At 46.1% G+C, this 27603-nt stretch overlaps 3 protein-coding genes across 6 annotated transcripts in view; 2 read left to right on the top strand and 1 right to left on the bottom strand.

The window, feature by feature from the left end:
* CLCN6 (chloride voltage-gated channel 6) overlaps positions 1 to 27603 on the bottom strand; it is a 68577-nt gene that overhangs the window by 31734 nt on the left and 9240 nt on the right. For 2 of the 3 annotated variants that reach the window (XM_075172514.1, XM_075172513.1), the window contains exons 15-23: positions 27392 to 27545; positions 27133 to 27292; positions 26881 to 26987; positions 26071 to 26257; positions 25278 to 25435; positions 24270 to 24426; positions 23430 to 23537; positions 22649 to 22774; positions 17070 to 21281 (exon numbers count right to left, since the gene is read on the bottom strand). In XM_075172514.1, the coding sequence (XP_075028615.1) occupies positions 21201 to 21281; positions 22649 to 22774; positions 23430 to 23537; positions 24270 to 24426; positions 25278 to 25435; positions 26071 to 26257; positions 26881 to 26987; positions 27133 to 27292; positions 27392 to 27545 (1238 nt within the window). In that variant the 3' untranslated portion in view covers positions 17070 to 21200. Of the gene's footprint in view, positions 1 to 17069; positions 21282 to 22648; positions 22775 to 23429; positions 23538 to 24269; positions 24427 to 25277; positions 25436 to 26070; positions 26258 to 26880; positions 26988 to 27132; positions 27293 to 27391; positions 27546 to 27603 lie in introns of those variants that run through there. The other variant, XR_012677075.1, reaches the window with a different exon arrangement.
* Positions 2959 to 3812, top strand: LOC142092196 (natriuretic peptides A-like). The gene is made up of 3 exons (XM_075171915.1): positions 2959 to 3071; positions 3192 to 3486; positions 3662 to 3812. Exons 1-3 carry the CDS (start codon positions 2961 to 2963, stop codon positions 3685 to 3687), a joined length of 432 nt encoding a protein of 143 aa, XP_075028016.1. The 5' UTR covers positions 2959 to 2960; the 3' UTR covers positions 3688 to 3812.
* Positions 6840 to 9966, top strand: LOC142092448 (natriuretic peptides A). Of its 2 annotated transcripts, XM_075172512.1 has the most exons (3): positions 6840 to 7148; positions 8711 to 8996; positions 9262 to 9966. In XM_075172512.1, exons 1-3 carry the CDS (start codon positions 7029 to 7031, stop codon positions 9276 to 9278), a joined length of 423 nt encoding a protein of 140 aa, XP_075028613.1. In that variant the 5' UTR covers positions 6840 to 7028; the 3' UTR covers positions 9279 to 9966. The 2 variants fall into 2 exon arrangements, with proteins under 2 accessions (XP_075028613.1, XP_075028612.1); XM_075172511.1 differs by lacking the exon at positions 9262 to 9966 and having other exon boundaries at positions 6955 to 7148; positions 8711 to 9095.

The raw sequence follows: 27603 nt of genomic DNA, 5'->3' as shown, positions 1-27603 counted from the left end.
GACATGCTTACTTGTGGGAACCTGACATGAAGCATTCAGCTTTCTTAAACAGAGTCCCTCTTCGGGTATGCTAGCCCTAGGGCTGGCCCAGGTGCAACCTATATGGTGGAAAGGTTAATCCACACAGCCCACGGACATTATGGTGTCAAACAATGAAAAGCTAGTATCTTGTGACAGTTGGTGCTAATGGGAAGGTTACAGCCTCCTTCCTAATAATCCTGGGTCTGATAGCTTGCTCCCAGCTCTCAGTAACCTTAGGAGCAGGCACATTCTCATAGGCATAAAAGCTTCCTGATGTTGAAATTTCAACACTGAAAATCCAATGAAGGGTAAGTGCTACTGGAGTTTGTTTCCTGGACATCCTCAGCCTGTTTCCAAACTCAGCTACTCTAACATAATCTTTGGGTGATTGAAATTATTTGTGGATAAAATAACAGAGGTCAGAGGAGGTTGAAGACTGAGCTGTGAGCACTTGTGAAGAGAACCCTACAGAAGATGAATAAGAAACAGATAAGAGCTCCAATTCCACAGAGGCTGAGCTGGTAATGTGCCATCCCATCACCTGGCATTTTGTGTGAACATTTTAAAAAGCCACTTTTAAGAAAGCAAGAACAATTTATTTCACATAAAAGGCTGCATAATTAGATCCGTAGGACTGAAGCCAGGTGTGTTTGTACTTTAGGTAATTTGCTGAGTTCTATTAGCATTTAAATAATCAAAGCTAACCTTTGAAGTTAGCATGCCAGTCAGATGGGGGAAGCTCATCTCTAGCTGTGTCATTTCCATCTCCACTAAGCAGCAGTGCATGAATTTACAGACTAGGATTACAGAAGTTGCCAAGAAGAAAAGCCTGCAATAAAATTATTTCTACGCAGAAAGAAACATACAGATATCTTTCTCAAATATGTCTGCTTTTGGGGTACCTGTTTATAAGTGATGTTAGGCAGCAATCAAGATTTGGTCTCATCCAAGACTCAAGTCTGCCTAGTTTATTATGAGAGGGCTAAGTTGTATTTATTTCCCTTGGTCATCACGCAGATTCTATATACTCTCACTGCTTTATCCCTTTCCACTCCCATCTGTCTTTACTACACACAAAATCGAGGATGATGCACATCCTCACCTTAGCTATCTGCCTTTATTCTGTATAAATATAACACTCCCACCTGATGCGAGCTTCCTTCATTCATGTACCGTACTTTCAAAACACGCACCTTATTTCTCTGCCAGATTCTTTGTTGCTGTGATGCTTTAAACAAAACCACTTGCCAACTGTTAAGACTGCTGGATGCAGAGATCATTGTCCTGCACCAGCTGATATTGCTAGCTTGCTTTCAATCTAAGATAAATTATGTCAGCCGTAGGTAGATTTGTGGAACAGAAGGACAAGAAAATGGGGGAAGGAGATGTAAAAAAATAATGTATATTGTTGCCTGTTCATACAGCACCTAGCAGTAATAAGTCCACAACAGCTTGGTTCAAAACCGTCTGAACTCAGACGAAAGGCTTTCTTTGGCTTTGCTGAGCTTTAGAATAGTCTCTGAAACAAAAGGCCAAGCAGAAATCACTGCATAACAAGTGAAATCAGAGAGATTTATGAGTGTGCTGGCTAAGCAAACGCAGAGGGCAGAAGGCAGAGACTTAGTGTAATTGCTTTAATATTACCCAGACGGTGATTGAAAGGACCCTGTCTGCTGCTCTACCCACTGGATAGCATGAGTTCTGCCTTTCATTCTCTAAGGATCTAACAGGGTCATCTTGATTTGCACCCCGGGACCAGTGGAAATTGTACTCATTTATAGCTGAAATTTGCCACTTACACAGGCGAGACGCCAAAAGTTTTACTGAAAGTTAATAAGAAACTGCTGTAAAGCTCTGAGGCAAAATAAGAGAAAGTTTCATACAAACAGGCTGCCTGTTACAGTCACCAAATTGGTAATTCAGACACTTTTATCTGAGAAGCCTAAATCCAAAGATCTACAAAATCTCTTTCTTCGGGTAAGGGCCCTGAGCTTTCTGGAAAGAACATTTGTTCCACAGAAATTTCTCACTCCCACCCAAGCTGTGGGGGACAGAACACACCATCATTTATGGGAAAGATGGTGGGATACGAGGAGAGGGTGGTGACTGATTTGCTGCCATAGCCAAGGCATGGCTGGAGAGCAAGTAACATTTATAGCAAAGTGGTCAGTTATATCATCGCTCAAGGCAGACATAAGCCACTAAAACGTTAGTGCCTCTTAGCTATAGAGGGAAGGGTTTGCCGACAATGCCAGAGGAAGGCAAGAACCATCATCACATGAATTTGCAAGGAAGGGAAATCTCCTAAACCCAAATCTCCAGATGTGGTCTATTCACATAGCACAAAAATATGTATACAGAGAACAAAAAGCTACTGGGAGCTGCTGCAGACAGAGGAAAATTTCCGATCCCCCCCACTTCTCTCCCCCATGGAGGAGAAATGATCCATCCCTCATCCCCTTGGAGAGAAAATCAACCCCCTGCTTGGGCCAGCTCACAGCTCCTGCGTGCCTGCAGATGTCAGGCAGAGCAAACAGGCAGAAAGTGCAAGGTCCTTTCACTGCATCAACTCCTACCTAACAGTGATGGAGAGTGGAAGGGGGAGGAAATCACTGGGAAAAAGGAGGGGAGGAGATGACTTGGGGCAGTTCTCTCCCTCTGGAGGATTTGCTCTGCTCAGAGTACCCTCCTCTCCTGGAGGGTCACCTGTGGGGCCAGTTGCAACCAGTTCCCTTATCGAAGCCGGGGGGCAGAGTGCGGCACTCTGGCTCCTGCGGGGATCTGGCAGGAGGCAGCTGAGCTCCCTCCGGGCACAAAGTGGGGATATAAGGAGAGGCATCCATGGGCAAAGCAGCGACACGGTGCCGAGCTGGGTTGGGATAGGATAGGATAGGATAGGATAGGATAGGATAGGATAGGATAGGATAGGATAGGATAGGATGCAGCTCTCGGCTCTGTGCTGCGGGGCCTCCCTGCTGCTGCTCGTCCTGCCGTGGGCAGGAGCGCAGCCGGCCGGCGGCGAGCACGGTGCGGAGCTGCGGTCCCTGCAGGTATCGGGGCCGGGGCGGGCCGGGGCTCCCGGGGCGCCCCATCCGGCCGGGGCGAAGCGGGCAGGAGCGGGGCTCCCCGTCCCCCCACCGCGACCGTCGTTCCTCTCCTCCCCTCTCCAGGACCTCCTGGAGGCGCTGGGGCAGCTCCGGGAGGAGGAAGGGGAACGGGGCCTGGAAGACGAGCCGGTGGCCGGGGCTGAGGACGGCGGCTCTGAGTGGGACCTCCCGGGGGCGGAGAGCGGCCCGCCGGCTGCCCCGCTCCCGGCGCCCAGCCCTCCCCAGCCGGCGGAGGGGCAGAGCCCGTGGAGGAGCCTCCTCTCCTCCTACAGACGGAGGCACTTCTCCGGCTGCTTTGGGACGAGGATGGAGAGGATCGGCGCGCAGACGGGGCTGGGATGCAACCAGTACAAAGCCCGTAGGTCCCGGGTCGGAGCCCGCGGCTCCCCGCGGCACAGAAAAGCGCGGGGGGCCGGAGCTTGCCCCTGCCCGCCCAAGCGGAGGCGGCCGGGGCAGCCGCTGAGAGCGGCCGCTGTCCCCGGCTGAAAGCCTCGGAGCGGCTCCCCCAGCAGCTCTCTGCCCTTCTCTCCCAGGTTTCTGGAGGAGAGGGAGAAGCTGAAGCCGGGACCGGCTCCCAAGCGCTTCCTGAGCCTCCAGGCCGGTGTCCAGCAGCCAGACATCAGGCTCCCCCCGGAGCCTCCGCGGGGGTGGGGTATGGAGCAATAAACTTTTGTACAAAGTCTGCATTGCCTTTTGTGGGTGTTTTTTCGGTCACGGCTTAGCACGCGGTCAGAAGATGCAGAAATGCCCTCCAGAGCGCTCCTCTCCCTCTGCCCTAAGAGCTCAGTCCCGACCCTGACCAGAGCATCCCACCGGGTCTGGACACGCCTTTGCCGGAGGGTTGCAGCAGGAGGTTGCATCCTTCCAGGACAATGATCAGTCCAGACGCTCCACGCTGCACTGGAGAGGAACTGACAGGCACTGATGCCAGCTCTGGGACCGTGGCCGTGAGCTGGGATGCCTTCCCCAACAGCTTCACGGCTGCTAGCTGTGAATCCTCCCAGGAGGTGGGCACTGGGCTTGGGGTTAATTCCAGTAGTGTCCCACATGCGTCCCTGTCCCATGGGCTAAGCCGCTGGTATCAGTGCCAAATTTGGCTCGGCGGACCGGCATGGGGTGCCACTAAGGACAGAAGGGCTACATCGCTTTAAAAATACCTTTGGCAGCGGCTGCTGAAGGGCAGCCGCTGCGGGCGACGGGCCGCGAGGCGTTCAGGACCCGGGACAGACGCCAGTCGCCCCGCAGGCCGAGCGCCGGCCCGCCGGGCTCCCGCCGCCTGCCCGGGGCTCCCGTCGCCTGCCCGGGGCTCCCCCCGCCTGCCCGGGGCTCGGCCCCGCGGCTCCCCCGCCGAGAAGCGCTGCCTCCCCCCTACCCGGGCCCGGAGCGCAGCCAAGCCCAGCTCAGCCGGCCCGGCGCAGCTCGCATGGGCGCTTTTCCCCAAGCTCACGTCACTGGGCTTCAGCGAAGCCCCCTCACTCTTCTGCCCGGGTTCTGTGCAAAGCCGCCTCCGGCCTCTCAAGACAAGGCTGTGAAGCACAGGGAGCCCGAAGCAGCTTATAAAAAGCATACTGTGACCAGTTTTAGGGTCATCAGCACATTTCCCCAGCATCCCAGCGTATGGGAATATCTCTGGACCCAGGTTACTGAATACAATCCTGGAATATTAGATTGTTTCACAGGGACAGGTCACTCAAAGCTAAATATTTCACACCTGTGACTGATATTGTGTTCCTTCGTTTCTTGCTGCTGGGTTTGTGCCCCAGAAGTTGCTTTGCAGATGTGCTAAGCTCTCGGGCAAAACTCAGATCAAACGACAGAATGTTTTTGCACAGAGACAGCACTAGAGAATACTTAGCGGGTCGGGGTGGGGGGGTGAAAGGAAAGAAACAAACAAAAAAACCAGTATCAGATCCTAGTTATCTTAAATTGGACACTCAATATTAATGAATAATTCTGGTTTATCTTCTCAAGCTTCCTCAGTTTAGAAAACGAAGTTATGCCCTGGCGCAAACACACACATACACACCCAAGAGCAGCAGTAAGAGATTACTTGTAACTAATTAGTGAATTATACAGACACTGCAGTACGGAGAGTTAATTAAAAAAAAAGCTATCAGGATCTTAGTTCTTTCTTAATAGCACAAAATAAGAATGTGTTGGGACACGCAATAATACAAAAAACAAGTACTGCCTCCATGTACTGAAAAAAGAAAGCGTTGGGGAAAAATAGGGAGTGCTCTTATAATAAAGGGCTTAATCAGAATACATGCAGAGTTGGGCTGACTTCAGGCTATATTAGGAAAAAGTAGCATTTGAGCTTGACTTCACAACCTTGAGAATGTCCTTTCTAGTATAATTTTGGTAGCTGATCATGTGAACAGTGTGTGCACATATTTGTACACAAACACCATATGAAGACATTTAAGACATGAGAAATATTTTATCATTCCATTATTATTTAGAAACTGTACTCACGAGATTCTTTCAAGATCTACATTCGTATTAAAAGTCAACAAATTATTACTAGACTGACATATTCAATATATTGCTCATATATTCAGTCTTGTTTCAATTTAGAATAACAAGAAACGTTAGGAAAATGCAGGATAAGTAATATGCTTCACGATTTAGAACTCTCCTGCAGTTCTGTTAAAAAAGATTAATTTTTAGTTGCGCTATACACACAGACAACGCTGAAAGAGGAATTTGCAGCAAATCTGCATTTTTGTAATTTCTCATTTAAGCATACACCGTTTTTAGCTAATCTTGAAAACTTCAGCTCTCAAAGAAACATATAAATACTTTTTGTTTTTAATATATTAAACTAAACATTTCATTTTAACCCCTCCCAAACACACATATACACAAATTCACTCATTCTTCCTTGGGGCCAGATTCTGATACCTTTGCTGAATAACACCGAAAGCCATCTATCTAAAGTTCTCGTTAGGCAAGTTGCTTTCTTGTATGACGGTACAAGAAGATTATTCCTGAATCTGACCATCTCTTCTTTAAATTTTATTGATGTAGGGTCAAGCCTTACCATTGACGTTTAAAGAAATCCCATTGATTTAAACATTTAGCTGTTAATAAAGACTAGTGTTTTTCAGTGGTGCCGAAGTCAGTTGTCGTGGGGGGCTGGAGGTACTCGGTGTCCCTGCAGAGTCAGTCTAGAGGTTATCGTCTGTATTGAGGCGCAGATCAGGGTGCCTCTGTTGGTGGCAACATACAAATACAAAGTCTCAACGGTGATATCACCTCAACAGCAATGGGAAAAGAGAAGTGGCCCAAACCTGGGATTTTCAGCACACTCCATGGTATGCGGTGGCTGTGCATATTCCATATATAGAAGGAAAGTGTGCACGATACTTTAGGTATCCTAAAAGTAGATTTGTCTTCAGCCTTTATTCTCCACCAAATACTCATCTGAAAAGCCTATTGTTTTCCCTGTAAAAGGTAATTTCCCTATGGAAACCTTCTGAGCAGAGTTTAGAGCAGTTTCAGGGTTGTTTCCCATCTGTGTAAATCTGACTATAGGGGTCTCTTGAAAGAAAATTGCTAAGAATTTCCAACTGGACTATGTAATCACAGCGCCTGGTATCAAGAGGAGGGGGAGTGACATGAAATCACTGACTTGTGACATACATTCCTCAGCAGCAGCAGCTGCTGCCTAATGACAGCTAATAAAGGGAATCTTCCCTTGACAGAGCTGCATGCCTGCAGTGGGACTGGAATGTGCCCCAGATAAATCCACTGATAACCTAGGAAGCAGAGATCACACCCAAAGAGTATAAAAGACAAGCTTCGGAAGAGAGAGGCTAGGACAAGGAAGAGAGAGACCTGAAGAGACATCTCAGAAGGAACAGCTTGAACTTCCCTATTCCCAACGAACCCAGCGCCATGGACACTAAAGGCTCATTTTCCTGTGGCTTCCTCTTGCTGCTGCTCATCCAACTCCAGTCCAGCAGAACCAACCCTATCTACAGCCTCAGCCCTGCCAAAGAACTGGCCAGCATGGAGGTGAGGACTCTCTCCTTTTGCAGGGTTAAACTTTTGGGGTGCTTAGCAGAGCATGAAGTGGTGTTTTTGCCTTTCTTTTGCACGATCGGATAGCCACATCAGTGATCACATGCCGGGGGACAAAGGCTCAGTTCTCCACAGGGGTTCAGAGAAGCTCTATAGAGCAATATCCTCCAGTGCTGGGTTCACTTGAGCTCCTGGGTAGCAGGGGGAAAATTCTTATGTTGTGGGATGTCTGCTTTGGGTTTTTGGTTCTTTTTCTCATAAAGATCCACTTTTCTGGGAGCAAAGTCCCAGAAACTGAAAAAAGCATCACAGTAGGTCTATAAGAACAAATAGAAAACTTTCAGGTGGGCTCCTGTTTATCCCACTAAATGGCAGGAACAGTGAAGCAGGACAGCCATACGGCTCTAGCTTTGTGGATTTAGGAGGCTGCATATGGATGGGAGATGAGGAGGAAGTGGAACATCCAAAGTCAAACTTTTAGAAAAGTTGCTAGAGAAATAGTATGATCATTTAGTGTGACTCGCCCAGAAAAGCTTCTAGAGCTATGAAATTACCAGGTGCATATTTTAATGAATGATAGAGAACATCCGTTGTGGCAGCACAATACAAGCTTAAGACTCAGTCTTGCAAGATGAAGTCTGAAAGCTCAAACCTTTCCTTGGACTGGTACCAGTGACCAGCTTCTCACAGCACCAGACCCTGAGAAAAACTCCCTAAGATGATTAGGACAGTGTCAGCCAAAGCTAAAACTGCCCCATGCCTCTAGGCTGTTTCCAGCAGCTAGCCGAGAAGAGTGGCTTCCAAATGCATTCACTGTCAAGCAAGCCATAAGGCTCACTCCTCTCCACTCTACTTCTAGAGATGGACAATTAGATTCCTCTAATTGGATGAGCTGCCCCTGAGGAGGTTATCTTATCCCTGTTATACAAAGCTTTAAAAATTGTAGAGAATGGCACCCAGGAAGAAGTCACATAGCAGACATAAATTTAGCATACAGGTATTTTCAGGGAGATGCATGTTACTTTAAGGAGCAGCAATCCTGTAACTCCTGGGGCAGAGATTAGTGAAAACACCAAGAGCTTCTCCAAGTGATGTCCATTGAAATAGCCAGGGGTGACAAGCAAACAAAAAAAAAAAAAGAAGAGAAAGCCAAGTGCTGGCAAGCAGCATTGCAGGCAACTTCTGAGAACAGGGGAGTGGACTATGGATTCAGAGGTACTTTGAGATTGTGTACCATTGGTGGGTTGAACAGTATCTCCCTGTGCAACTCAGACCTTGCTTTTTTTCTCTGCCAAGAGCTCTTCTAACCTTGCCACACTTTGGCGGCAAGCAGCTTCAATCAGCTCTCAGCTAGAGCTACCCATAGGTGGAATTAATGAACAGGGATTTACTGCAGTGGACAGAGCTCAAGTACCACCAGCAACCCTAGGATCCAACCTGACAGTCTCCCTAGGGCTGGCTATGGGACCATTGACGAATGCAGAATTGGATGACCGGAAGAGATAGCAAATGACCACAAAACTAGGAGTTTAATGAAATTAATCCTTCTCTTGTAGGCTCTGCTGGAGAGACTGGAGGATAAGTTTGCAATCATTGAAGCCCTGGAGTCCAATCCTGACCTGCAAGAACCCAAAACCCAGGAGGAAATCCCACCAGAACTCATAGATGACAGTGATGACCAGAAGGCTGAACCCAGGCTAGCACCCAGCACCCCTCTGTCCTACAGGAACCCCTTCCTCAAGAGACTGAGGGGGCTGCAGATGCCCAGGATGATGAGAGATTCTGGCTGCTTCGGGAGGAGAATTGATAGAATCGGCTCCCTGAGTGGAATGGGTTGCAACGGTGAGTCCTGCCTAAGACATTTAGCTGAATAGAGCAGACTGCATCTGTGTCATGCCACAAGGGAGGAGCAGGTTCTCATTTAAGTCTTTAATAAGACACAATTTGAGAGAGGAATTCATTTTAGCCTAATATTTAAGCTAGTATTGTTTTTTCAAAATAAATCCTGTGTCTATTAATTTGGTAGGTAAAAGCACTGCTGACAATGGTGGCATATACTGAGAGAGAAACAGATTCTAGTAACATTTATTTCATGTTTGGCTTGCAGGTTCCAGGAAGAATTAGGACAACCTCTCTATACCCTACTCTGAAGAATGCTTTACAGTACCCGTTCCTCCCAAGATGAAAGCCGGATGCTTTCTAAGGTCTTCAACAGAAAGTTATTCCTATTTTTATTTATTTATTTATTTATTTATTTGATGTTTTTTAAAGAACATTTCTTATTCTAGCACCAAAAGACCATCTTTAAATAAAACTAACACGCTAGACATCTATGCTGGACCTCTCTCCTGTCTGTTACATTAAAATTTCTTGTATTTTCCTAAAGTCAAAAGCCTATGTTTTATTGGTACTCTGGTACCCACAAGGCTGGATCTTTCTTACACAAGACGGAGAAAGTATGAACTTGGTAGAAAAAAAAATGAGTTATTCCCGCTGCACTAAGAAATTATAACAGATTAGCAGGAAAAAAAAAAAGCTTGCTCAACATTGAAAGACGAACATGAGTCCTCCTATAGACAGGGTTTCAGTAACAAAAGAGTCCTTTTGCTGGTATAGATTATTCAGTCAAGGGAACTGCCACTCCACTGCCACAAATCCCTCATGTAAGCAAAATTTACATTAAAAGAAATAAGAAAAATCGTACCACTCCACAAGTTTCAAGATAACCAGAGGGAGGAAAGGGAATTCATTGTATATGCTTTCTAGCACTGACCAAATAAAGGTTACAAGCGTCAACAGAAAGATACATCATTAACTGTGTCTTGTCTCACTCTGCATGTGGCTGAGGTGCTGATCCCCAGTGTTTCTTGATGGATCCTCAACGGGCTTGAATCATATCATGGTATTTCTCATGTGAGGGCAGGTGCGATCACTTCAATTACGAAGCAGCTAGTACATAACATTTATCATTTTTTGGGAATGGCCCCTCATAAAGTTGTTCTAAACGTGGCTAATGGAAACATTGCAAGTCTGATAAAGGTTTCATTTAAGCCTTTGTAGCTAGATTGTAGCTATGATCTGAACCCAAACCACACTCTCCCCCCCGCCCAAATAGGGTTATATTGCCAAGACCATATTCAGTTAGCACCCCAAGGACCAAATAGTTTGGATTCCCAAGTCAGCCACAGCAATGGCATTAGGCCCAGGCTCAACGTAACTGTCCTGTGATTGCACATACCACTAGAAGCTGCGTTATTTTCAGCATCTAATTTTGGGTCTCATTCCCAGCATCCGTTACTCGAGCATCCCGGAAAGCTCGTTCGGGGCCTAAGAACACAGCAGCACCAGGATGGACTCAACTGCAGAAGTCTAATTCTGACTTTGCTTATGCATATGCGCATAGGGAGAGGAACGACACTCCGTCAAGATAGGCAACGGGGAGGCAGATGTGCCAGAGCCATGACAGTTGCTGACAACAGCTCTCAGGAACCATAGCTACAGTGAAACTGTAAGTTTGAGTGGTGAATGGCACACCACTCCTGCACATGCCTGTTTACAGCTAAGGCTGCTGTACCACTTTAATAGTCACACATCACATCACATCACTTATGTCACACATCACATTTCTGACAAGCTGCCCTCCCAGTCACTCCCCGTACTGCTGACACGGCCTCTGAGAGGCACCTGCATGCTCCCTGCCACGCTGGGCCTTGTGATTCTTCCCTAGGGAAGAAGAGCAGAAGCCTACTCTGAGGCAATCACTTTGCTCCACTCCAATGGGAAACAACACCTAGTGTGATACAAATCACATGTCAGAGCCTCTGCTTCCAGCAGCACCAGCCAAAGATAAAATACTCCGTGCAATAGTGCCCAGATAGGTTTCCCTGGCAGGAGAACTGATTCCCAGGTCAAGACTCCCAGCAGCTACCATGAGACATCTCTGCAGCGAAAAGCTACAGTGACTTTGCATTTACTCAGAGGCAGTTTCACAAATCAAGGTGGTGTGAAGTCACCCTTTGGGAAGCCTCTGTGGGGACAATGGGGCTTTGTCTTCTCAAACAGCCTTTCCAAATACACCCCTGCAGCCACCTGTTTCCCACTGCAGCGAGATGGGAACACGCAGGTGGATCCCTCCACAGTAGCAACGGGCAACAGCCCGACTTCCCATGCGCTGCTATAAAGGAGAGTAAAAACAATCCTTGTACTCTAACAATAACAGCCTTTGCTGGAGCTGAGTTTTACCCAGTCAAGCGAAACCTGCATAGACACATCAAGGCCCTGTAAATTGTCCCTCCCTGTCATCCCCCCAAGGCACAAAACACTAATGAGTTCAGTGGAATGTGCTAAAAATGGCAAGAAGAGTTGGCACTCCCTGACCCAAAGCCAGGTGGGTCCAGTATTAACAGCAAGCCAGTTCCCGGTGGAACAAGTCTGTATTGGCTTGCAGACAGTATGTTAATAGACCCTGCGGTCTGGGAGAACCTAATTGAGAGTAGGCAATCTAGGAAAAAAGCATCTCCGTGGCTGGATTTTTACTGCTACTCCCATAAACACACTGAGCTGTAAAGCTCCCCCAGGGAAATCTCACAGTCAGGTCAGAATAGGACTGCACACAGAAACAAGCACTTGGAAAAGCTGAGTGAGAGAAACTTTGCCTGTAGAGCTGATCAGTGCTAAGAGCATCACCCCCAAGGACAAGCAAAGCTACCACTGTTGCTGTGAGAGCTGGATCAGAGAGAGCAGGGAACAGCCAGTCCCAAACAAGTTCACAGACAAAAGCAGCCCACTGCTTATGGAGAAAGGAAGGACATCTGAAAGCTAAACGTCTCTCTAGAGCTGTATTGATTGCTTTCTAAAGAGGGTACAGAAAGACTGTGGCCAAGAGGGTGCATACAGAAAGCGTAAAAGGCTCCACTAGGAACTTGCTTTCAGCGAGGCCAGGAATTTCAGCCTGTAGCTGCAGAAATGAAGGATCCTGGAGAGAGTTAGCAAGTGAATTAATCTATCATCTGTTTCACAGAACAGCCATATACACTGTGACCCAGCAGTATCAATGGCAAGTGTCACACCTCTGTTCTTCACCGAAGGTCAGCAGGCCGATCTTCACAGCAGGGGAAGAAAAGAGGCACAAGCAGCTACCACAGCATGGGATGCATGCTCTACCTTACTTTGCAGCAACTTGGACTTGTGTTGATGGCTCAAAGATTCAAAGGACAGTCCTGTCATCCCATATACACATCAGGTGCTAACCTCACAGCCTTTTATTTCTTCTGCTGCTGCTGTCACTGCAAGGGATTTGCACAGCTGCACGTTATCCATGAAAGGATGCAGGTATTCCTTTTAACTAGGCCTTGCTCTCTTCCAGCATTAGCCAGTTCTGCACAGACCCACGTCTAAATGTAAGGTAGCTTCCTTCCTTTGTAGCGGGTCCGCCCTTGGTGCCTGTAAATTTTGGAAACTAATCCTGGTAGAACTTTTTGGAGGAAAATAGGGATTGGACTGGAGGAGAAACAAGCAGTACCAGACTCTTGTGAGGGCATGAACTGAAGATATGTTAATCTTCAGTTCTACATTAATTCCTACTAAGTCTTCACACCTATCCAAGATACATCTCAAGTCTTCCAGAGAAACTTCCCCTAAGGGAAGGTAGGGTTGGTGACGTGTCAATAATAGTGTAGGAAAAAAGGCTAGTGGCCATGCAACCAAACAAGCACTTCAGAGTTTTGCTTTAGAAACTGTGCTGTGAGTTAGTCCCAAAACAGGGAATCAGTGTAGCTTGTAATTGTAAACAATGCAGAAACAGTCTAACCACAGGATGCCTTTGGGACAAAGCTATCACTGCAAAGCAAGAGCTGATGTCAAAAGCAGCTAAGGCAGGTTAGGTTCCAAGTAACTATTCAGCACTGAGCATGGGGCAGGGTCCTGAAATCCTGCCCTCCTCCACCCTATCAGGCACCAGAGTGCTTTATAAATCTTAATCAACCCCCCCACAACACAGCACCTAGGATGCATCCAAGTGCTACCATGCTCATTGTGCAAAGGAAGAAATATCCCAGTGGGATCAGAGAAGGACCAGGCTAACACCCTCCACCCAGCCTCTAATGACATTTGCCACCTCCTGCAATGCCAGACTTCATACTCACTTCCTAATAGCTTCTGGCAGTAACCCTGACTGGTAGTGCATAATTCAGCAGCTTTCTTTCCTTTGAACTTTGAAATACAGTAATTACACTAGCATGCTTCATGCACGCTATAAGGCATGAGCCTCATTTGGAAAAGTGGTCTGGTTCGCGTGGGGTTTTTTTGCAAATTAGATTTGAGGGTTTCTTTCCCCCTCAGACGCTGCACTATCCCTTTCCAGCTTCCCACTAGGTGAAATGTTTCACTGAAATCTCAATCTGCAGGCAAAAATGCCAAGAGGAACTGTCACCACTGCTTTGTTTCTCTAAGAAATCATGTGTGAAGTATAGGGTACACATCCTCCGCTGCTGCAGCAAGTGTGGAGCTGTGCCAATTTGCATAACAATCTGGCCATATCCAGCTTGCTTGATTTACTTTCACTGAAGCTTGGCCCCCTAAGGCCTTTGCTGATTGACATCTGCTTGATAAGTGTGTCCCAGTCATCCCAGGCAGCAACTCTTTACAGACGATAGTACGCTGGCACCATGCCCAAAGACAGAGGCTACCAGCAGTATGGTCATACAGTTCGGAATTTAGCAGAAAGCCTGTTGACAACTCTGCTGTGTTGAGAACAGCCTCTCCCCAAGTCTCTTCCTTACCCAGAAGTACAGCTCCCGTTAGACGGCTGGCACCCAGTTGTCCAACGCTTGTCTCAATTTTCACACCGAAGAAGGAAGAGTCCAGAGGCATTGCTGAGAGATAAAGGAAGGGGGATCTTTTCTGGTGCTTTTCTCATACCTTTGAAGTGTGAAACGTCTTGAAACAAATCAAGAACGTTTTTTGCAGCAGATGTCCCTGTGCTGTCATTCCCTGCTGGAGCTGAACCATTGCCACTCCAGTGACAACTGCTATGGACAAACAACTTTAAAAGGGAATCTTCTGCTGGCTCCACTCCCCAACCCTTTACTGGAGGAAGTGACAGAATGCAGTGGGCTTTGTTCTTTGAGTCTTATTCCTGCCATCATTGCAAGTATAAAGAGAAGAGGTCTCAAGATCAGTCTCACAGTGAGGAGAAGGAAAACACCAGAGTGAAACAAAAAGGCAGGAAGAAACTTTAAGACCACAGGATGGGCTCTTGTACCTCACTGCTGGCAACCAGAAAACAGCTGCTGCCTTTGGTCCTTTTCATTGATCACCTCTAACAGTTTCTGAGACCAGCCTTCCTATCATCCTACCTGAACAAAACAAAAGGAATTAGTATGGCTGGGCTTCCTAGTTCAAAGAATCCTGCGCATATCAGTTCCCCTCTCAACAGTACAACTCGCCCTTTGTAAACAGAAGGTTATATCATTTTGTTTTCCTAGGAGCAGATTCTATCCCTGAGTGATATACTTCCACAAAAAAGACAAAAATAAGGCTTACAGTTGTAATCACAGTTTGGTGTCTTTTATGTGGGAAGGAAGGAACGAGGATTTGTAAGACCTTCCCATCTCCTGAATGCTCTCTTGGAAAACCAGCAGAATCCCATATAGAAAAAGAAGCAGAGTTGGGAGGAGGGGAAGTTTTAAGAAAACAGAAGGTAGTGAGAAGGCAGCTAGGGTTAGGCCTGCTATGCTGGGAATTGGGAAGAAGCAAAAGAAAGATAAAATCAATGTGTAAAGTCAGCCATCCCACAGAGATATTCTCTAGTATAAGCATCAAGGAGCTGCTGGGGGAGTCAGCAAGGGTCTCAGGGTTGTCCTGTCTTCTGTTAGGGTCATGAGTTCTTCAACACAGTATTGTTTTCTATGTTCATCTATTCAAACTGGTATACAGGGGTTCCAGTCTCCTGCTTCTAGATGCTTAAGAATCACTAAGATGTGTGTTAAACCATACATGGCCCATATAGCGACTTGTGCTTTTATTTCTGCAATTTTGAAACAGCCTGGAGAAAGAGACATCCTGCTTATTTTTAAACAGTAATCTCAACATCTAAACCTCACAAACTGGTAGCCCTCACTTCCCAGACGGTGGTGGAACTCACTGCCATCTCATTCCAGCTATGAACAAGCTTTTTCACACGCTGCATTTGAAAAGCTACAGTGGATGCTGAAGAGGCTGAGTGCATCCCACTGCCGCTGAAAAGCGCTTCAGCACCCTGGACAGGAAGAGCAGCTTCATTCTCTCATCTTACACACAAGCGCAGCCAAAGCTCAGGGCGGCCATCCTCTGTTTCTTCCTGTGTGTGCTGCAGGATACACACCTGTATGTGTATGCACACATGCTAAAGTAGGCAGCTTGTATCCTGCCAGCAAAGCAAAGCAAAAATAAAAAAAAAAATCTCACCAAACACCACTAAATTCTTCTGCTAGATACACAGTTCACAGGTACAGGGATCATGACACATGGTTGGATTTAATGAGTCTATTAATCCTCTGTAGAAAAGGATTTTAATCTAAACGTGAAGTTGGTTGCTTTAAGCATAAATGTATTACACAGCTTTTCTAGTAACCACCTCTATCACCCGTGATAAAATGCAAGAGAAACCACCACTTATAACTGGTTTTGATCCCTCCTTCAGGCAAGAAACTTTACTGCATTTACTCTCAGCAATAGGCATCACCTTGCATACAATCTTGACACCCGAAGTAGCCCTAAAGCTGACAAAGGCTCTAACCAAGTGTCTCGTATCTGCATCAGTCCAGCTGACTGCTTTAGTAGGTTTGGCTGCAAGGAAGCTGCCATTACACCAAATTGTCAAGCTGTGTCTGTAAGCATGGACAGACACACCTCTCCCACCCCTTTTTTTCAGGGGCGGGAGGTGAGAAAGTAGACAAAAGACAGTCTATTTCCTCCTTTACTGTTATGCTAAAGTGGCAGTGGATGTACCTCAATTTTAGGAAGGAAATGCTTCTCTCATTCTCTCCTACATTACTGCATTTACGACTGAAGGCAGTAGCAGAGTTGAAGCAGAGTTCCCCCCACTCTTTTCTCCTGATGACTCTCTTCTACCCTGATTCCTTGCTAGGAGCACAGCTTAATTAAGACCACCATGGCACTTCTTATTTAGCTCCCAAACACAGATTTTCCGCCACTCCCTCCCAACAGATGTTTTTATCTATTTCAGGCTCTCCCTGTCATTACATACACACCAAGTGAGAGACTGAGGGTAGGAGCCAGATGAGCTGCCAGCTAACTTCGTATTAGAGTGCATCAGAGAGCTACTACGTGCATCCTGTACAACGCCGCTACCTGATCCAGGAAAACAGCACAAACATGGAAAGGCAGTGAGCTTTTGGGTCAGATATTTCTGCAGTGCTCAAAGACTGTACTTACTCACATTTTTGGCCTGCAAGTATGTGATAAAAGATCAAAAATTGTCACAAGTTCTTTTCTGTAAGGTAGACAGCAGGATAAAGCAGGAAAGATAGCCACAAACTAAATAAAGAGCTAAAGATGAAATTAAGATTTTTCACATCCTGGAGAAGCCACCTGTAAAACTAGAGATGCAACACTGCACTCTAAATGCCTTTCATTAGCTTACTGAGAGGAAGGTGGAAAGCAGGAGTTCTCAGGTAAGAAAAGCAGCAGTCGTCGCTAGCACAATGTGTACAATTCAGCTCCTTATCAAACATTTGGTAATTCCCCCCTTTTAAACAGCTGTTGTGAGAGAACATGGGACTAGAGTGACCGCAACCTAAAGGATTACACTAATTCCTACCTTTGCCCAGCCTCAGAGCACCTTCTGCACAACCTGTTAGATCCAGACAGCTCATAAATAGCAACTACTCATCTACCTCAAATCATGTTCTTGGATATTGCCATGTTCTACTAGTTTTATTATAATAAAGGGCAAAAATAAGACAACACTAGAAACATCAAAAGGCCTTGAAAGTGCTGAAGGAGACACACAAACATTTTACTCTCAGACATGTTATGGTTACATGAATACTTCCCAAGTGCCATAGTTCAAATAAAAATATATTCATACAAATTTAAAAAAAATACAATTTATATACACTGTGGAATTAGCTTACATCATTTCATAACAAAAAACAGTGCAAAAAAACCAAATGGAAAGGTAAGTTGCTACCATTGGAATGGCTCACAGTAAGTTAACAATTCAGAACCGCATAATTAACACTGCACAGGAAACCATGAGGCAGCGGAGAATGCCCCACACTACCCCCTAACTTTTGCCATCAATACTAATCCAGTTCTTGGTTACTATTCCTTTAGTGTTGCTCTGAGTAAAAGGTTACAGGCACCTATGTTAGAGTAAGTTTCTTGGTAAATCACTAAGCAACCAGAGCCAGAGTAGAAGCAGTTAGTGTGTTGTAAGAAAGGAATTAAGTGAGCAAAGTGTGAGAACAAGACTGATTCAACACAAGCCCCTTTGCATCAGTCCTTAGCAGAAGGGAAATGTTGCATCTCCAAATGTCAGATGAACTTGCAATTCCCTTTCTGCAGACTACATAACAGTGATTGCACACAGATATTTCCCTTTAAAGCAGCTGACAGGGTCACGCACCATCCTCATTTAAAACTTCTTTACTGAAGGAGTGAAAGGGGTGTGTTTTCCAGCTGAAACATTTGAATAAGACAGATGCATAGGCAGAGCAGACAGTGCTGACAGCAGGCTGAAGGCAAGTGGCCTTCTCATGGGGAAGCGCAGCTGGTGCTGAGACACATTGACAAGATTTTTCAGTCTGTCTTGTCTGGATTGCCTAACTCCAGGCCTCAGTAGCAATGACAAGACATCCTGCAGCAAAATATACTGCTGTAGTTTGTGTACAGAAATAAGACAGGACATGATCAGCTCAAGGCAAACAATCTAAGGAGCCCTATTCATGTGCAGGAAGAGAAGGAACCTACCACACACAATCACTCAACGTGAGCAAGAGGAAAAAGATTTGTCATGGAGAGACATAGGGCATTCCTGACAAGGTGCTCTGACAATACGGGATTGCTAATTCCACATTAGAGTGATCTGAAATCCCATCAAAACAGGATTCCTGTGATTCGTAACTGCCCACAAGCACAAATCTTTTGAATGAAAGGTAGGTTAACAGAAGCGTATTTCAAACCTACAGTCCAGCTTCAGGGAGTGCAAAAGGGTGCTGGAAATTTCTTGGGATAGCTCAGGGCAAGACCAGAGCTCAGGAAACACAAGCATTTTAGAAATCATCTGCAGAGACTATCCAGAGAGAACAAACATCCTTACTCTACTTACAGGGAAAGAACTTGCAAGTCAAGAGCAGTAGCCTATGCCAACTCATATGTTCTAAGGAACATGCCACACCTGTCCCAGCTAAGGAGTCCAGGCTGAAGGCACAAGATGGATACTGGCTGTAGGAAAACATCTTTGCTTTACTCTTGGAAGTTTAAGAGCTTGCATGCCTTATTTGAAATGGAGCTGAGATATTCAGAAGCCAGCAAAACTATTTTAGTGGAGGAGACAAGAGCTGTCGCTGCAAGTTGTCCCTGCTCACTGCAGGGGGGTTGGACTAGATGACCTTTAAAGGTCCCTTCCAACCCAAACTATTCTATGATTCTAAGTTGCAGACTAAGAAAGGGAAAAGAATGAACGTATTCCCTGCTTTCACTTCCCAAGCAGCCCTGGAGAGTGGCCATAATTAACAAAGGGTCCTGGGACACACGCAGCTTCCTTTGCAACAACTGCCATCACATGTACCACAGCCCACTCTTTCCTTTGTGGAAATGGTATAAATCCATTCTTGAAAACAAAGATCTACCCTTCCTCTCTTAATGAGGCAGCAGGTGGGAAAGAACACTAAGTGAAAAAAAGGCCTCCAGATGTGAATGGAGAGGAATAAAAATTAAGATCTAAGTGCTTACAGCTTTGCTAAAACCAAACTTTCCAGCTGAGCCATGCCATGCACTGTATGACAAGGACAAATTCTACCCTAAAACTTGGCCTCAGGAACCACTTGTAAGACCAAGTTTTCTCTCATCTGTTGGACAAAATTCAAGAGCCTCCCATGACTCAGCTGTCTTTACTGCAAGCACAGCCAGAGAATACATCTGTCTACCAACTATCTGGACTGCAAAGGCTCCATGAACATCTAAGAGTTCCAGTGACTTAAAAAGCCCTACATCAAGACCACGGCTGGTGACCTGGGCACAAAACCTCCTCCTAACCCTAACTGTAGTAAGGCTCAGGAGCCAGTAGTTTGCAGAGCAGTGCCCTGGAACAATCAGCTTCCACAAAGACAGTCAAAGAGGCTGTTTTAACAGATTTAGTGTTTTGACACACTTAAGGAAAGGGCACAACTTCTTCAGGTTTAGTCAGGAAAATCTTCAGCATAGATGAATTCCTGAATTCAGAAAATACAATAATGTCTGATTTCCTTCTGCCACAACTCTCATCTAGCTAGCTCCTTATGGCAGACAACAGGTTAACTGGAGTGCTCAGAGGCTGTGCAGAAGCTTTTCCGGGATACATTCCCCATGTTACTTGGCCCAGTCTCTTGGCTGGGAGAATGCTCTGTGCTTTATCAAGCCAATCAGCTCTGCAGCCCCTGGAGGCACAATGCTGGCTTCCCACTGAGTGTTATCTGTATGCAAAACTCAGGAGGGCAGGTGCCTGCTGGAACAATACAGGTGCTGGCCAGGATGGTACCTGCTAAAGCAGTGAACTGGCTGCAACTGGCTTCTAAGTGCTGATTTTACCCTTACAGATATTCAGCTGTTGCAGTTGCAAACATTATCCCAAGCATTTTTAGAGCACAGACAGCCCCACTTATCACTCTGCAGCAGATCCTGCCTGTTAGTCACCAGCACCAAGTATCCCTCCTGTATGGCAGCCTAAAGTTACACCAGCTCCTCTCATGACACAGAGAGAATTCAACCAACCCCCGAGACAGGGCATAGTTCTATTTGCCTCCAGAAAGCAACACTTCACCATGCTCTAAGGACGTGGGGTTCCCTGGTCTCCAACCCTAGCTGGAAAGGTGTCCCAGGCTCTCACTGTTGGATCAGTACAAAGACAAAGTGCCTACAAATGCCAAGAAATGCAGGAGTGTCAGGGTAGTGACAAAGTGGAGTGCCACAAGGTGCCTTAGAAGAGTCTCTTACAGGGAGATAATAGCAACAGCTAAGAAGGAAAAGAGATCTCCCTTCTCTGAGATGCTCTGCAAATGTATTAAATATTTATCATCCCAAACAGTAACTGGAATTGAACTGTTTTGAACTCCTGATTTACTGAGCTGCTCTCAAAAGTCAGCTGCTGTCAAAAACATCACAGCAGGAACGCTTCCCCATGAAAAAAGGAGAGAAATTAAGGAACAAATGAAGCTGGAGTGGAAAAACATGGGCAACTGGGAGCACCCGCAAAGAGAGGCGCATTTCCAAAGAGTTGGGTTTTTTAATACTGCTTTTGAGAAAACCCATCTTCCAGAGCAGCTATTTGATAACTGCAAACTTCAGTATCTCCTCTCAGCCTTGACAGGGACCCCCTTCTCACACAAATAAGGCAACAGTTGCAGGAACAAGGGAGGAAGAGGAAAAGGGAGACATACAGGCGGACAGGGAAAAGATGCTGCAGTTCTCTGCACAGGACACAGTGGAGCTAGATGGTTCTTTTTTCCAACCCTTAAAAAAGCCCAAACCAAAACAAAATAGCAGAACATACAGTGTCAGGACAACAAATGATGAAAGGAGATAACTGGGGCACAGGAAGAGAAAAAACCTGGATAAAGACTGGTCAAACCAAGTGCCTGAGACCAATCAACAGCTCTGGGCTCAGGCAGCTCCTCTAATTCTCTGGCTAGCAAGGTGTTTTCCAGCTCCCCAGGCTTGATATGCATGTGAGAAGCCAAACGGCAAGTCTTGGGCCTTGTGGGGTCCAAGCAGAATGCGAGCGCGTGTGCAGGCCTGGAAGTGGGAGGTAGCCACACCGACAGTGGGGCAGGGTGGGCAGGGGCATCAAATGGTCTGATAGTGTTGTCTCAGTCTTGCCTGCAGAAATTCGTGGGTCAGGTTGTGCCGAGTGATTATCCCAACAATCTTAAAGAGGAAGAAAAGAGGAAAAAAGATACAAGTCAGTATCACAGATGTGCCACTAAGACGTGCATGGTAGAGCTGTTGTTCTTTCCAACCCCCACAAAAGAGGGAACCTGCAAGCAGTTCTTGACCAATGCTGAATTAGAGTGGGTTCAAGTTCACATCTTGCCAAAACAACGCCCCTCCCTCTCCCAGCACTTATCTACAGGCAAGACACTGCTTTAACTATACCCAAACAGACAGCTTAACTGCTGCTATCGTGTCTGGACACAGCAGTAGTTACCCCTGCCTAGGAAGGGAAATCCTGTCCATGTTGGACAGCATACGGATGTAACTAAATCCTTTGGAAAGCGAAAACTGTAATGGGAAATAACAAAGCTGTCTCTTATGACTTCATTAGAGACATTTCTGGTATGCCACATGACATGACTGCAGATAGCTCGTATCAGATACATTCTAGGAAGCTCTAAAGACCAAAACAGAGAAATGGTAAAGACTAGCTAAGTGGTGACTGCACACTGGCCATCACTAGGTGGCAGGTCACAAAAGGGACCCTCTCCCAGCCTGCTGGGGAAACAGTCAAACCACACATTTCAGCTGATGAAACACCTCAGTGATTTTACACATTGAAAGAGTTTAGAACTAGGCTGCTCTCTAGTACTGCAAGAGCACCTTGTACTAAACATGGAACGCATCAACATCTCTTGTTTTCAACCAACAGGCTCTGCAGAGTAGCTATTACGAACCTCAAGAAGCAGAAAAAGCACTGCTGTCTCACAGGGACAGACCAGTTCAGGCTTAAGGGAAACAGTTTCTCATTATGTTTATAGGAAGTTACTGACACCTACTGACTATTCCTGAGCATTGTAGATGGCAAAGAGACAAGTACAGTGAATCAAGCATAAACGATTCAAAGAGTCCTTTATTTTGCTGTTCCTCTGAGTAGGAACAGAATGCAAGTTCCCTTCCAGCAGAAAAACCTCCTGCCCCAATACACAGGAAATTCTGCTCTTGGCCTTGAATAAAGCTGTCAAAGAGGAAGCCAAATTAGTGGCCTCTGATGAGCTCAAGGCCTCTCAACAGGTACAAGACTGTAAGAGCTTCCACATGCTGCCAACCTGAGACAGGAGAGAGACTGCATGTCCTGCCCTTTCCAGGGAAAGTGGGAAGCAGGCTTGGACACTAGAGATCGTAACAAAGTCACAGTAATCAACAATGCTTCAGGGCCTTGAGAAGATCACATTCTCATCTCTTAAAAGCATTTCTGTTTGATGTTAAAAGAGATCTTAATTCTCCCAAAGGTGGAAAGCATTGCAAAAAACACAGTGGCTTCCTTGCTCAGCCAAGACAAAATGGAGCTAAGGACTCACCTCTCCAACTGCGTTCACAACCGGTAAATGTCTGAGTCCCATTGTCCTAAAGAGGTTGAAGACTTGTGACACATGAGTGTTTGGAGAGACAGCAAAGGGTGATGGGTTCATGTACGGGGTGACATCCTAAGAAAGAAAAACAATTCTATTATTTACAAGAGGCTGGGAATCACTAACAAGCAACTCCTACAACTCCTCTAATGCACTGATCTCTGGACGGGGTATTGGACTGTGGGCATCTTCTATTTCTCCACAAATAGGAAATTATTTCAGAAACCTGAATTAGTCACAGTTTGTTTGAAGACTGTAACCCATGATCTTAAGAGGCCAATGCTGCAGAAAGCCTCTGAGCAGGACAAATGCAGGTCCATAAAAATAAGAATGTATATTAAAAAAAAGCACTTTGGCCTACACAGCAACCTTCCTGTCACAGAGACAATGATAGGCCTGCCACTGACGGAGCTGCCAGCACACAGAGTTCCAGATACCAGCAGTATGCCTGTCCAATTTCACTCAGGCAGGAGTCTAATCTAGAAGGAAGTTAAACTAGACAGGCAACATCTTATTCTGAAAGTAAAGCACCTGTGTGCAATGTTACCTCATAGCAGGTATCAGGATTGATTCCACATGCAGACAAGGCTGACTGAATGCACGAGAAGTACAGAATGTTGGTTACTGCAGCCAAGGGTGGACTTAAACATGCTCTCAGCTTTTTTTAAAGGCTTGGGACAGTCCTAAGCATGTATCAGGAAACACTGTCACACTGCCGTGCATCTCTTACCACTATCATGCGAGGGTTCAGCAACGTGAGGTCCAGGTCATGGATATCTGGATAGCGGGGGTAATCCTCTGACATCTCTGCATGGGACAGACGAGGCTGACTTGCACTCTGCAATTAAAATAAATCCCACTGAACCGATGTGTCACCATCCCAGACAGTACATGGGCTGCATGTACTGCACAGCAGCACAGCAAACAATGCCTCCCAATCGCTCACCCAGATCTCCTCCTCCCATGCCCACACATACAACTTCCGCAGAGGTGCTCCTAGCAGCTCATCTCAGAACGCAGCAGTGCAAGCCCAAACCTATACAGGCGTTTAGCTGAAAGCGCAACAGATCTGCTCGCCAACCTCTGACAGATCTACACTCAACGCTGGAGGGCAGCAACAAATCAGCCTTGTGGAAGACGGGCCTCAAACACAAATGCTCATACTGATCTCAGTGATACAGCTGACACACTCCTGGTACGACCTTGGCACGCAGCAGTAAAAACACACAGTATACACTGCTGGTTGCTCTATTTGTATTTAATATCTGCCCTCCATTCTCCAGTTCTGACAGGATTCCACCTGTATGCAACAAATGGGTCTGTTGGTTTATTTTTGAAACAGGAGCTGTCCTCTTTTCCTGCGGATGCTTAAACAGTAATTAAATTCTCTTTATTCTAGAGCTGCAAGGGAGAATTCACGTTATCCGTCTGCAGCTTTACAACACAGATGCATTCCTTAAAGTGTAAAAATAGGTAAATTCTTTTCGGCAGCCCATAAATACTGTTCCCAACCTTCTCAGCCAAGAAGGTAGGGATGTCTCTGCTACAATTCCTGATTAGGAAAACTCACCGACTGGCTCTCAGAGTAACAAACACCCCTGACAAGGAGGGTGACGAGCTGTGAGCGCAAGATCAAGCCATGGAAGGTCAAAGGTCTGAAGCGTTCCTCCATGGTCCACTCTTCACTGGGAGACTGGTCAGGGTACAGGTTGGGGTAGGGAGTATATCTGTGACAGATTTAACATGTTATAAGTTGCATGAACTTAAGGAGAGACACACACACCTGCCTCCAAAACAACAACAGCTACTTCAGCTCTTTGCAACCTTCTCCCGAATATTTCAGGGACTCCGAATGTCTAGAGACAAGCAAGTCTTTTCTCCACCAAACAAAATAGCAGAGAGGGGTCAAGAGCTGTTACCATGGGCAGAGTATGACAACAGCAGCAGAATGGAGACAGTCTCCTAACCCTCAATTTTAAATCACTTGCTACTAAAGCAACTTTCAGTGCCAAATTATTCAGATTCTAATAAAAGCTGAAGCATCTGGCAAAACACCAGGGGTCAGGACTCCACTCATAAGAGTCGCAATCACTAGGTTAGAAACTGATTCACTAAACTGGGCTTCTGCTGGGAAGCAATCGCAATACAAGTCTGGTGACTCAGCCCAGTTACCGGACAGGTGGTACCAGTATTATGGCACCAAGCCATTAGCTCCTTTCTTGGGAGAAGTGAGCTTTGCAGAGCCCTCAGGTTTTTGCAGACAAGAGGGCATCGATTTCTACAGACAAGATATTTCGCCAGGTATTCCATCCTCTCCAGGAAATATTTCTGCATAGGTGTTTAAAGGAAATTTAAGTTAACAGGTTGGACACCATCAAGCCAATAGCCTAGGACTCGGTCACAGGTGTGAGCCTCAGCACTGGCTGATGAGACCTGACCAGTCACTTCTCCTAAAACGTGGATACTAGCACTGTTTCCTCTGACATACGGAATGACCCGGACTGTATGAAGCATCACAACACATCTCAACATATGGAAACACTCTGTTTCCATACATTTGTGCCTACCAGGATCTCACCTTCTCTCTAGCATCTGTTGCAGCAGATCCTCCTTTTCTGGTGGCTCCTCCGTTGCTATGTGCTCATCACACATGTTGCGCAATTCACTTGAAGGGTAGGATTTCATGGACTGACTACGCTTGCGCTGCTCTCCAGCTCGGGTGAGGATGCTAGATTTCTGGATACAACAAACAATTTTCAGATACCCCCCTAAGCAGGTCAACAGTTATCCAAGAGCAACTATGAACTATTTGATCATAGCTTTATGTCACCAGAAAAGGTGTTCCTCAGTCAGTGCTGCTGCAGTACTTATAAGAATAGCCAATAGGACTGTACTCTCCTTGGACAGAGAACCTGGAGTTTAGGAAATCAGGCATCCTTTTTTGCTGGAGCATGAGCATGCCACAAGCACATTCACTATTCATTCTGACCTTAAATTTTAAGTTTCCCAAGAGACTAAAGCATCTGGCCCACTCCCCTCCTACAAAGGAGAGAAGCATTTAGGCACCTACTACTGAATTCAATTGTGGGTTCAGTACATCAGTGCCAAATCCAAACTTTTTCCATGTCTATCCTAAACAGGTTACTTAGTCCTCTTAACTTTTGCCTCTAGGAATGTAGCCCACTCTTCTGCCTTTACCATGACCCAGAGAATGGAATGAAATTGAGTCCTTGAAAATTTTGTAGTGTAGTAGGTGCTTATCTCTGACCTAAATTCTGCACTGACAAAAGCCTAGATAACAAAAGAAAAGGCCTTCCACCTGCAAAACAAAGCTCTTTACCCTTCAACTTATCAAACAAGCAACTTCTTACCTTGAATTTGATGTTGTTACTTATCAGTTGATTTCCCTTCATGAACTCCCTCTCATTGCCCCGGTTCTCAGTCACTACAGGGAAGGCATGATGGACAGTTGTGCGCAGGATGCTAACAAGGGACTGGATCCTGGTGTGTGGGTAGACATATGTCAAGTTGGGTTCCATGATGTCGCTGGCTCGTAGTCTGAAGAAACAGAAATCCAAGATTGCTGCATGCACCATGTCAGCGACAGAAGGCTGGTGATGGACAAACAAGGAAACAAACCAGTCCCAAAACGAGATCCTGAAGGAGTCTGCTGCCGTTTAGTTCTGTCAGCTCCTTGTACCTGTGTGCTCAGCTTCACTGAATTATTAGTCATGCTGGCACAATTGATTTTTTTAATTTTTTTTTTTTAACACAACATTGCATCAATGATCACTATAGGCAAGGAAAAAGGTTCCAACTTATAACATCGAAAGTGTTTAAATACTACTGGGAAAAGACGACAGGTGGGAAGAAGATGAAATTCTGCAAGAAGCAAAGCCCAGTGGAACATTTTCACAGAGCTCTTGGTGAACCTCGTAAATCTGCTCCTCAGATCTCCACCTGTCCACCCTCCTCAGAAAGGGCTCCAGCACCTCTTTCCTGCCACAGGCCTGATGCACAACTCCCAACTCCTCTCACAGCAGTCCTCACAGCTGCTCCTCTCAGAGCAGCCAGATTCATTGGAGATGAAGCATCATCCCCCCACATTACAGCATTCCTTTTTGAGCAAGAACCCTACCACAAACTCTAATCCACAGCCCTGCCAAGAGAAGCAGCCTTACTTATCCATTTCCACCTCTGTTTCCCACTCCAGAAGAGGCACCCCTCGCAAGTTCACATGGATGTCATAGATGCCTTTGTTGAAAAAGTCTCCTGTCCATTTGGCTACCTGCAGAGCAAACGGAAGGTCTACTGAGTTGTTGCTCCAAGTAAAAGACTCCTTGGCTTATCATAGCCCTGGAAGGAACAGAGATTCAGGGCCAGCACATGTTCAAGCAGTCTGCAAGAAGCCAGAGCTAAGACCCTGCACTCACCATGAGGGTGATCATTATTGGGAGCCCATAGGTGATCTCGTTGGTGGATTCAATCAGAATGACGGTCAGGCTAATTGTCATGCGGACCACTCCTCCCAGGAATGCTGCTGCCCCAATCAGTGCAAAGGTTCCTGAGTAGATGTGATCCAGGCCGATGTAGCTAGGGCAAAACACAGAGCCCGAGATTAGAATAACCTGACTGAGAGCTCAGCGTGCGTCTGGAGCACATCTCGCGCGCGCACACACACACTCAATGCACCTTTTGAGGAGGTTGGCGACCAGGCGTCCGAAGGCAGCCCCACAAAGCAGTGATGGCACAAAAAGACCACTGGGCACAGAGATCCCGTATGTCCAGCAGGAGAGTAAGAAATAGAGAAGGAAGAACAAGGACAGTGTGACTGGGCTGAAAGTACCTGCAACACAAGAAGAATCATGACTAAAGGGACACAGCTCTGTCAGACAAAGACAGAA

This window comes from Calonectris borealis, chromosome 23 (genome assembly GCF_964195595.1).
Source record: "Calonectris borealis chromosome 23, bCalBor7.hap1.2, whole genome shotgun sequence".
NCBI lineage: Eukaryota > Metazoa > Chordata > Aves > Procellariiformes > Procellariidae > Calonectris > Calonectris borealis.
The sequence above is the reverse complement of the archived record's forward strand: the minus strand, read 5'-3'. Positions and strand labels throughout refer to the sequence as shown.

Excerpts from the sequence above, each read along its gene's own strand:
- LOC142092448 (XM_075172511.1), top strand. The coding sequence starts at position 7,029 with ATGGACACTAAAGGCTCATTTTCCTGTGGCTTCCTCTTGCTGCTGCTC. Across the intron at positions 7,149-8,710 it reads AAGAACTGGCCAGCATGGAG|GCTCTGCTGGAGAGACTGGA; the intron begins GTGAGGACTCTC and ends CTTCTCTTGTAG.
- LOC142092196 (XM_075171915.1), top strand. The coding sequence starts at position 2,961 with ATGCAGCTCTCGGCTCTGTGCTGCGGGGCCTCCCTGCTGCTGCTCGTC. Across the intron at positions 3,072-3,191 it reads CGGAGCTGCGGTCCCTGCAG|GACCTCCTGGAGGCGCTGGG; the intron begins GTATCGGGGCCG and ends TCCCCTCTCCAG. Across the intron at positions 3,487-3,661 it reads ATGCAACCAGTACAAAGCCC|GTTTCTGGAGGAGAGGGAGA; the intron begins GTAGGTCCCGGG and ends CTTCTCTCCCAG.